At 33.7% G+C, this 9,034-nt stretch overlaps 1 protein-coding gene across 2 annotated transcripts; it reads left to right on the forward strand.

Moving 5' to 3' along the window:
* The first annotated feature begins 487 nt into the window (after positions 1 to 487).
* Positions 488 to 8,724, forward strand: LOC143239098 (stathmin-2-like). 2 transcript variants are annotated; one of them, XM_076479921.1, is made up of 4 exons: positions 488 to 591; positions 4,662 to 4,831; positions 5,823 to 6,014; positions 7,537 to 8,724. In XM_076479921.1, exons 1-4 carry the CDS (start codon positions 573 to 575, stop codon positions 7,594 to 7,596), a joined length of 441 nt encoding a protein of 146 aa, XP_076336036.1. In that variant the 5' UTR covers positions 488 to 572; the 3' UTR covers positions 7,597 to 8,724. The 2 variants fall into 2 exon arrangements, with proteins under 2 accessions (XP_076336036.1, XP_076336035.1); XM_076479920.1 differs by lacking the exon at positions 488 to 591 and adding an exon at positions 3,702 to 3,841.
* Positions 8,725 to 9,034: the final 310 nt, after the last annotated feature.

Genomic DNA, 9,034 nt, shown 5'->3' on the forward strand with positions numbered 1-9,034 from the left:
TTTTTGCTAAGTAAAAACAAGCATACAACAAAAAATGGTAAAACAAGCTGCTTAGTAGTTGTGCTTCAAAAACTTATAGATTATCATTATGCTATATATAATTTCTGTTTTTAGTTCTAAAGTCAAAGTATCGAAACACTTATTTCTCCTGTACTTACGATAAAAAGTCCTACCTTTTCTCAATCGCTTATCACTACAAAATTATTGATAACTGAACAACTAACATCTGTTTAAAATTTTCAACAATATGATAAATTTGTGAAGTTTACATTTGGTGTTTCAAATAATTTTCGTGATAAATAAATGTATTTTATAAATAACATGGGTACTTCTCTATTACAAAATAAATTAATTTACTGTATCAATTGTTATTTGCAGCAGACAAACTTCATTGCGACATTTAAGTACGAGTAACATTTGTGGCTCCGCCCGAAATTTGTAATGTGTGCTGCCACCTTGCGGTGTTTATTCGTATAAATTGTCTTTTGGGAAACCGGCATTGCTGAGGTGAATGTGAATAGTATTAGTATAGGGTTGTAAGAAAATCAGATAGAGAAAAAGAAAAAATCTATATGATGTCTGATTCGGAATGTAAGTATTGTTAACAGTAGGGTATTTGTTCGCAATGGAGTAAATAGTTCCTCCGTATAAGTTGTAGTGAGTAACAACTTTTCTTATAGGGTATATTTTTGTTATTTGTGATTTTTGTTTTCAATAATTATATTTAATTTAACCTAACGTTGCGAGTTTGAGCGATAAGGCATTGAATTTTAAATTATTCTTTTTCACGTGTGTTTTATATCTTTTATTTTTTGCGAAGTACAACTGTACTTTAAGAAACCATCAACTTTATCGAGTTTTGTACGAATATAGTTCAAATATAAGCATTGCTGTGCCAAAAATTCTGCCTTTATTGTTTTTTTCACAAATTACAAACGATCTTGTTAAGACTTCATGACCCATCAGTAGCAGGTAGGAAAGAAAGTTGCATTTTAAACATCGTGATTGAATATAATTTTCCCTTGTAGAAGGAAGACGATAAGTAAAGAAAGAATGAAACTAATTTCCAAATATTGCATACTTTCTTTAAATGCAATAGCTCTATCAATGCAATAAACACTGATGCCGGACATTTGTGTGGAGTGAATACGGCATAGGTAGATGAATAACTCTGTATGGAGTTAAAATATCGTGGATAACTCCATGCCATTAATTTACTTAACTTTATAGTTTTTTGGTATCAGAAGATCAAATGCATATATTCTGGACTTTTTACGGATGTTTAGCATAAATATTTTAAAGGTGAACTTTTAAAGTTTTTAATTTAAAATGTAACTTATCTTTATTAAAAGGCAGTACTAACTTTATCATTAGTCAAATTATGCAGATAAAACATGTACACGCAAACAAAATTAGTGTGCAAAATTTAACATGGTGTAGTTAATTTTATTATTTTTCTTTAGGGCTACTCTTCAATTACCCGGGAAAATTAAATAATAATTCAAATTCCGGTTTACGCAAGCTTAACGTTTCTATCTATGTATTGTAATTTGTAGGCCCAAGCTGCATTTTTAGTAACGCTGTAAAGGAAATCATTGCTAAAGTAGGTGTGATTTCTTATAACAAAAGGTCCAGCATGGCCAGGTGGGTTAAGGCGTTAGACTCGTAATCTGAATGTTGCGGGTTCAAATCCCCGTCGCATCAAACATGCTCGCCCTTTCAACCGTGGGGCGTTATAATACCACGGTCAATCCCACTATTATTTGGTAAAAGAGTAGCCCAAGAGTTGGTAGGTGGTGATGACTAGCTGCCTTCCCTCTGATCTTACACCACTAAATTAGGGACGACTAGCGCAGATAGCACTCGTGTAGCTTTGCGCGAAATTCCAAAACAAAACAAACTTATAGCAAAGCCACATCGGGCTATCTGCTGAGTCCACCGAGGCGAATCGAAACCTCGATTTTGGGGTTATATATCACGTAGACTTACGCTGTACCAGTGTGGGACTGCTAAGTAACTTTATTTGAATCCACGAAAAAAGTAATAATACGAACATATATATTTACAAGCACTTCTATATAAATATCTTAACTTAAATGTTTAGCCGTAAGGCTACTTAAAACAGCATCTCGTGAAAACATGATTGTAGCTGCAATTAATTTTTCTTTTCTTTTTTTTGCATTCCTAGAATCTATAAATTAGGTCTACAATGTTTAAGTTATGATGTATTAAAAATTAAGTTGGTGACAAAATAACTTGAATATTATTCAAATATATCATTATTTATTATTAAAATACGTTTTTCAAAACTTTGCTTTTTTTTAACAGTTTTGTGTGCGTGATACTATCACACATAATTTATGTTGTCAATGTGCAGAAGGCATGTGTTGGCCCGGCATGGCCAGGTGGGTTAAGGCACTCGACTCGTAATCTGAAAGTCGCGGGTTCGAATCCTCATCGCACCAAATATGCTCGTCCTTTCGGCCGTGGGGGCGTTATAATGTGACGGTCAATCCCACCATTCGTTAGTCAAAGAGTAGCCCAAGAATTGGCGGTGGGTGGTGATAACTAGCTGCCTTCCTTCTAGTCTTACACTCCTAAATTAGGGACAGCTAGCGCAGATAGCCCTCGTGTAGCTTTGCGCGAAATTCAAACCAAATGTATACCTCTCTAGGAAATGGGCTACTCTTTTACCAACGAATAGTGGGATTGACCGTCACATTATAACGCCCCCACGGCTGGGAGGGTGAGCATATTTGGCGCGACTCGGGCGCGAACCCGCGACCCTCAGATTACGAAGCACACGCCTTAACGCGCTAGGCCAAAATATAGTACTACAAGTACTACCTTTTCAATGGAGGGGAAAACAACTTGATTATGGAGAACGTGTTGATTTCTCTGAAGTCTGAAAGAAGCTGATCTTTCTTCTTTTTTTAAATGCCTGCCTTCTTTCACCTTCCCCACCATTTTGTTTGTAAACAAAATCTAAAAATATTTTTCTAGCAATAAGACTTAATTTTAACTTATTTTTATGAATAACCATTTTAATATTTTAACATTATATTGCAATGAAAAATCTCAAGTTATTTTGTGCAGTTTCTTCTGGACTATTAATGTAAATTAAATATAAAATTATTAGATACTTCAACTAGAGTTTCATATATTAATTTGACTTCTTTTTTTCATCATACATTGGTTTCATACCAACCTTTTGTGAATTTAGCAGAATTTTTGGAGTGAAGTGTTACGGAACATTTAATACAAGAAACCCTCAATTTATGTAAATACTAACTCTGGACTATTAAGTACTATTTTCAGAACAAAGGAAAATAGCCGTAACGAAGGCGTGATTTCCATCTTGAACAACTTGCGTATTTATACATCTTACTCGTGTATAAGGATGAAGAACCTTGATTATCTCTTGCGAAAGCCGACCCATCTTGTCTCATAACATATGCAAATCTCAAGTGACGTCATAGCGACTAGACTTTAAAATCTGGTTAGGAATGGCTCGGTACACGTGATTCGCTTCTCCAGCATTGATTCAGAGGTTTCCAACCTATCGATTTTTTTTGTTCTTCATCTGGGTCAGCTCGCTTTCTGAGTATTCGTTCTTGAAGTCTGGGATCAATAACGCTGCAGTGTTTCGAACGACGTATTGGGTAGCCTGTACACTAACGTAATTTATTATATAACTTTCCTCAATATCCGATGTATTTTAACAGCTGCCTTTAATTCATTTTGAAACATTAATTCTTATCGTGAAACAGAATACTAATGGGGGTTTATATACCCAAGTCTATTACTTTTCAAATACGTCTTCAGCAACTTTGTTCTGTTGGTTGGTTCATTGTATTTGTTCATCACACAAAACGGGTTTCGATGTCTTGTTTGAAGTACAACAAGAGGTCTTTTGACCTGTCTAGGTTATTCTGTTTACTTCTGCCACTTTATTGAAGGAAGAGAGTTTTCTATACGTAATTCATAATAGTGCATAAACTATTATATGTAGTTTGTAGACTACTCATCCAAACTCTTTTTAAACGCTTTTAGTTTTTGAGTTTTTGTTGCATTTTATGGCAAATTATCCTGTTTTATAAAATAACTACAATATAAGTTGCAACAAGGATTTGAATACAAAGTATTAGAAAAATAACATCTGTTTCCACGTATAATATCTTAGTTTTAGAGACCCTTGATTGATATTAAGGTTTCTTACTGTTTTAGAGAGCACGACATGGTCAGGTGGTTAAGGCACTCGAGTCGTAATTCGAGAGTCGCAAGTTCGAATCCCCGTCACACCAAACATGCTCGCCCTTTCAGCGGTGGGGGCGTTGTTATGTTACGGTCAATCCCACTATTCGTTGGTAAAAGAGTAGCCCAAGAGTTGGCGGTAGGTGGTGATGACTAGCTGCCTTCCTTCTAGTCTTACACTGCTAAATTAGGGACGGCTAGCACAGATAGAATCTGTTAGGTTTATATTGGAAACTGACGTAAGCCATAGCGCAGTCGTCTCCATTACTCGTTGGTAATACTTATGTCTTTACATACACACGCACACTTAAGCGCGTTATCCAAAAATAATCTCGTACGTGGGATGCAGTAAATGTTTTAAAGTCTTTAGTCCAACATTATATAAATTTTCATTTTCTGTGTCTTAGCTGCTGTTCGTGCCACTGAAGAATCGAGGGGAGGACTGAAATATGAGTTAGTGCTAGCTGAACCCGCAGATGTAACTTTGCCTCCTAAACTTACTACTACTCCACCCAAATGTAACCTTTCAGCAGAAGGTATTAAAAACAAGCTTAAAGCTGCAGAAGAAAGACGCCAGGTAAGTATATGTGAAGACCGAGATTGTATTCGAACGACAACTCGTCAAAACTTGATTGTACTCGTTTTATTTCTTTTGTATGTTTAAACTTTCTATTACTTAAGATTCGCCGAAATTATCAAAACTTGTTCTTCATGTAAGAATTAGAGAACTTCAGGTCCTTGAATATTTTGGTAGCTTGCTTCGTTTTACAGTGATGTTTAATGCGTATTATAAATGTACAAAAACTCTTACATCGAGTTTAAATAAACTCGGTGACTAGGGTGGGGTTTGGTTGACTTCATACACTTTAGCTAATGGCTGAATACTCTAAGTAAACTATCTAATAGTACAAAGTCCTGCTTCCTCTCCTCATTCGTAAAGTTTTTTAAACTGAATCTTACAAAATATTGTTTTGTGTGGTAGTGGCTGGGCAGTTAATGGGTTTTTAGCAAGAAAGGTAGGGGCTGTTTGCACTCTTCGATAAACTAGCTATATAGAATTCTCGCGTTGTTAGCCAAAGGTCGTAGGTTCAAGTCCCACCCATTTTTAAAGTTTTTGCTTAAATCAATACGGATTAACTACATCTAAAAGCGTTTCGGAAGAACTACATCAAACACCTGAATTTTTGGTTTCTTCATTCACCTCTTCTGCATTACTTCGATCTGTAGATTATTGTTGGAAGTTTTTACACATTGCATGACATCTCTTGTTAACTCTGCTGTAAGTTAGCCTAAAGGGCATGGTGCAAAAGTCCAATTGTGTGGCTTTTCGCCTAAAACGAAAGACGTCATAAAACCCAAAACAACTCTTGGATCTATCCAAGACAAGTTCTAAAAACAATCAACACTTGAAGTACAAACTTACTTGGTAGGTTCCACCCGCATCATCTCTTAAACATAAGTAAATACTTACAAGTGGAACAGAAGATAATTTATTTTGCTTGTAAATGCTTTTAAACTATTTCCATAATGGGAAGTCCTTACCACAATTCTACTTGTTTATTCTTCAGTTTCTAGAAGCACAAAAGTTAAATCAACTGAGTGAGAAGCGCAATAAGGAGGTAGAAGTTAACCAGAAGAAACAAGAGTATAACTCGATCTTCATGGAAAAAGCTCAAAAAGATTTGGAACAAAAAATGGAAGAAAAGAAGGAAAACAGAGAAGCTTTCATCAATTCTATAAAAGAAAAATCACGTCATCACGTAAGTATTTGTTGTGGTTTAACAACTAACTTGTTCTTGTTACGATAAATTGTACAATATATATTTCGCGAATCTCTGAGGTTTTTGTTTTAATTTGGACAACTGATTATTAATGATATTATTAAAATTTTTTGTGGTCTTCAAAGATATGTTAATTTTTATTCTAAGTATGTTACTTTATAAGGTCCACAGATAATGATATGGCGTCTATTCCTGTAACTTCTGTATTATAAAAACCTATGAATTAGCTGGAAAATTACTTGAGCCTGTGTTAAAAACTTTTATTAGTAAACAGTTGCTTCCCTTGGTGTTTTTTGTATGGTATTTTTGTGTAAGTTTGTTGCGTAAGTGCAGACTGTTTCGTAGATTTTGTGCACTTGTTTCGAATCTGGGAAGGTAGAGATGAGAAAAGACTTGGAACAAATCTAACTAAATGGGTTTATATATTTCGATTTTGTAGAGTTGCCTTTATACCAGTTTCTGAAAGCTTGATTAAGCAACCTAGAAAAAATTAAGTTTTTTTACAATACTAATGGAGGGTTTTAGTCGGTGAACTCGACTTCAAAGTTATTTCTTAATATTCTATTTTCTCTTTAAAATATAAACAGGTATTTTTTGTCGCAGGAAAAGGTAAAAACGAACTGATATTAGCTCTAACTGCTTTAAGCAACTGTAATTTTGCTTTAAAAAACAAACTAGATAAACAGTACTAGAACATCTGGACAACAAAAGTCTTCGGATTTACAACGCTAAAATCAGGGGTTCGATTCCCCTCGGTGGGCTGAGCAGATAGCCCTTTGTGGCTTTGCTATAAGAAAAACACACACACATGGACAACAAAAGAAAACCTAAAAGAAAGTAGGAATTTCCCTAGTTTGTTCATATACTAATATTTTAATATTTATACCTATTCTGCTACACTGAACAAAATTGCTTATTTCTAGAACTTTAGCAGGCGAAAACCAAATATGTTAGTGATACAGATAATATTTCAATTCTGAAGTTAAACGTTGCACTGAACCAGTAACATTAAACTTCATAGTCGAAGTAAAAAAAAAAAAAGTGAAGTTCAACAACTTTCGGCCCGTAATAGACAGGTGGTAAAGCACTCGACTAGTAATTCCAGTGTCGCGGATTAGAATCCCCATCACACCAAACACGCTCGCCATTTCAGCCGTGGGAGCGTTATAATGTGTAAATGAATAGCCCCAGAGCTGGTAGCTGGTGATGACTAGCTGCCTTCCTTCTAGTCTTACACTCTTAAATTAGGGACAGCTAACGCAGTTAACCCTCGTGTAGCTTTGCGACAAATTCTAAACAAACCAAAAATTTAATAATGGGTGTTTAATTTGTTGAACTGTAATGCGAGCTGGAACGGAATCGTAAATTTTAAAAGTGAATATGAAAGACATCATGCAATGTTTCCTAACTTTTAATAAAGTGTAACAATGTTTTGGCATTTGGCATTTGGGAATCTAAATTGATCTTCATAGCAATGTTAATTTCAATTTTTTTTTTCTAGGTACGACATGCCCAGGAAGTGCGTCAAAATAAAGTGGCAAATTTAGTTTCTTCTGGCTAATATCACGTGACCAACTGTCAAGTAAACTACTATTGTGATAGGTTATAATAACATGCAACACTCTGGACCTATTCTCTGCAACATTCATAGACAGCCGCTCCACTATTATGTAGTCTAATTCATACACAAATATTTAATTATTTTGCTAATGCGAATATATTTATTTTGTGTAACTTGTGTCCATTTTATCTAATCTATAAGGTTTAATGTCACAATTTGGAACTTTTGATAAGAGATTTTTTCACTCAAAAGTAAGTATAAATTGATAAAATATATTATAAATAAATAGTTACTGTTACAGTATCCTAATACTTATTACTTATTCTGAACTGCACTTGCGACTACACAATTTTAATTTTTCTTGGAAAACTCGAAATATTTAAAGTATTTATGTGTTCTTTTTAATAGATATCTTTCTCAAATGTATTAGATTAGATTTCTGTCATGGCTTTAGCTATTTACAATAGTGCGGGAATATTGCGGAAACTATATTGGTAAGTGATAATTCGAGTTCTTCAAAATGTTTTTTTTTTCCAACATTAAGTCTTAGTAATTTGAATTTTCTCTTTATTTACAAGTTTCAGTTAGATGTTTTATGGATTTGTTTCGTGTCGAAAACTGGAATGTATTTCATTTTAAATTAAGAAATACGGAAATACCTTTTGCACATCTACAAAAATTGGGGTTTTACTCTGTTAAAGAAAACCTTTTCATGTCTATTTGAAACTGAAGTAGGAAATTCTGCAGTAGACGCGTTAGTAACAAAACAAGTTTTCCACAACACAAATTAGTAAATTAAATGCATTCTTATGTCGTAATAATATTCAAAATGTTTAAAAGTTAGTTATATGAAAATAGCGGTGCTAACTAAACTTAATGACGCCTGATCTTTCGAATATATAAATTAAATATCCTGTTTTTTGTTAATTAAAAGGTTTGTTATTCAGCATATAAATTTAACCTTAATTCTAAAATTAATACTAACTTCTAATTTGATTCTAGTTTTAATCCATCTTTACACGTTAGGTTTAAGTTGTTTTTTGTTGGTTTTTTATGGTTTGAGTGCCTTAATTTTGCAAACAATGCTGTAATAATATATATGAAAGGTAAATAAATTTTTAACACTGAGTTAAGTTGTTGATTATATTCGTGATTCAGATATACTTACTGATAACTTAATTCCAGTTCTTAATTTTTAACTTTCGAATATAATGAAATTAAGTAATAACATCCAAATGAAGCTAAATGAATAAACAAAATTACGAAGGACTACCCTAAAAACAGTATATTCCAACCTCCGATTAATTATATTATAACCATAAATAAAACACATTAACATGAAATAAAATACGCTGCATATTTTTAGAAAGGATCCTAGGGTACAAGCTACAAGGTGGGATTATAAAATGTATCCTAAGTTTTGTAGGTGACTGCGAAA

The sequence above is a fragment of the Tachypleus tridentatus genome, chromosome 13 (genome assembly GCF_004210375.1).
Source record: "Tachypleus tridentatus isolate NWPU-2018 chromosome 13, ASM421037v1, whole genome shotgun sequence".
Classification (NCBI taxonomy): domain Eukaryota; kingdom Metazoa; phylum Arthropoda; class Merostomata; order Xiphosura; family Limulidae; genus Tachypleus; species Tachypleus tridentatus.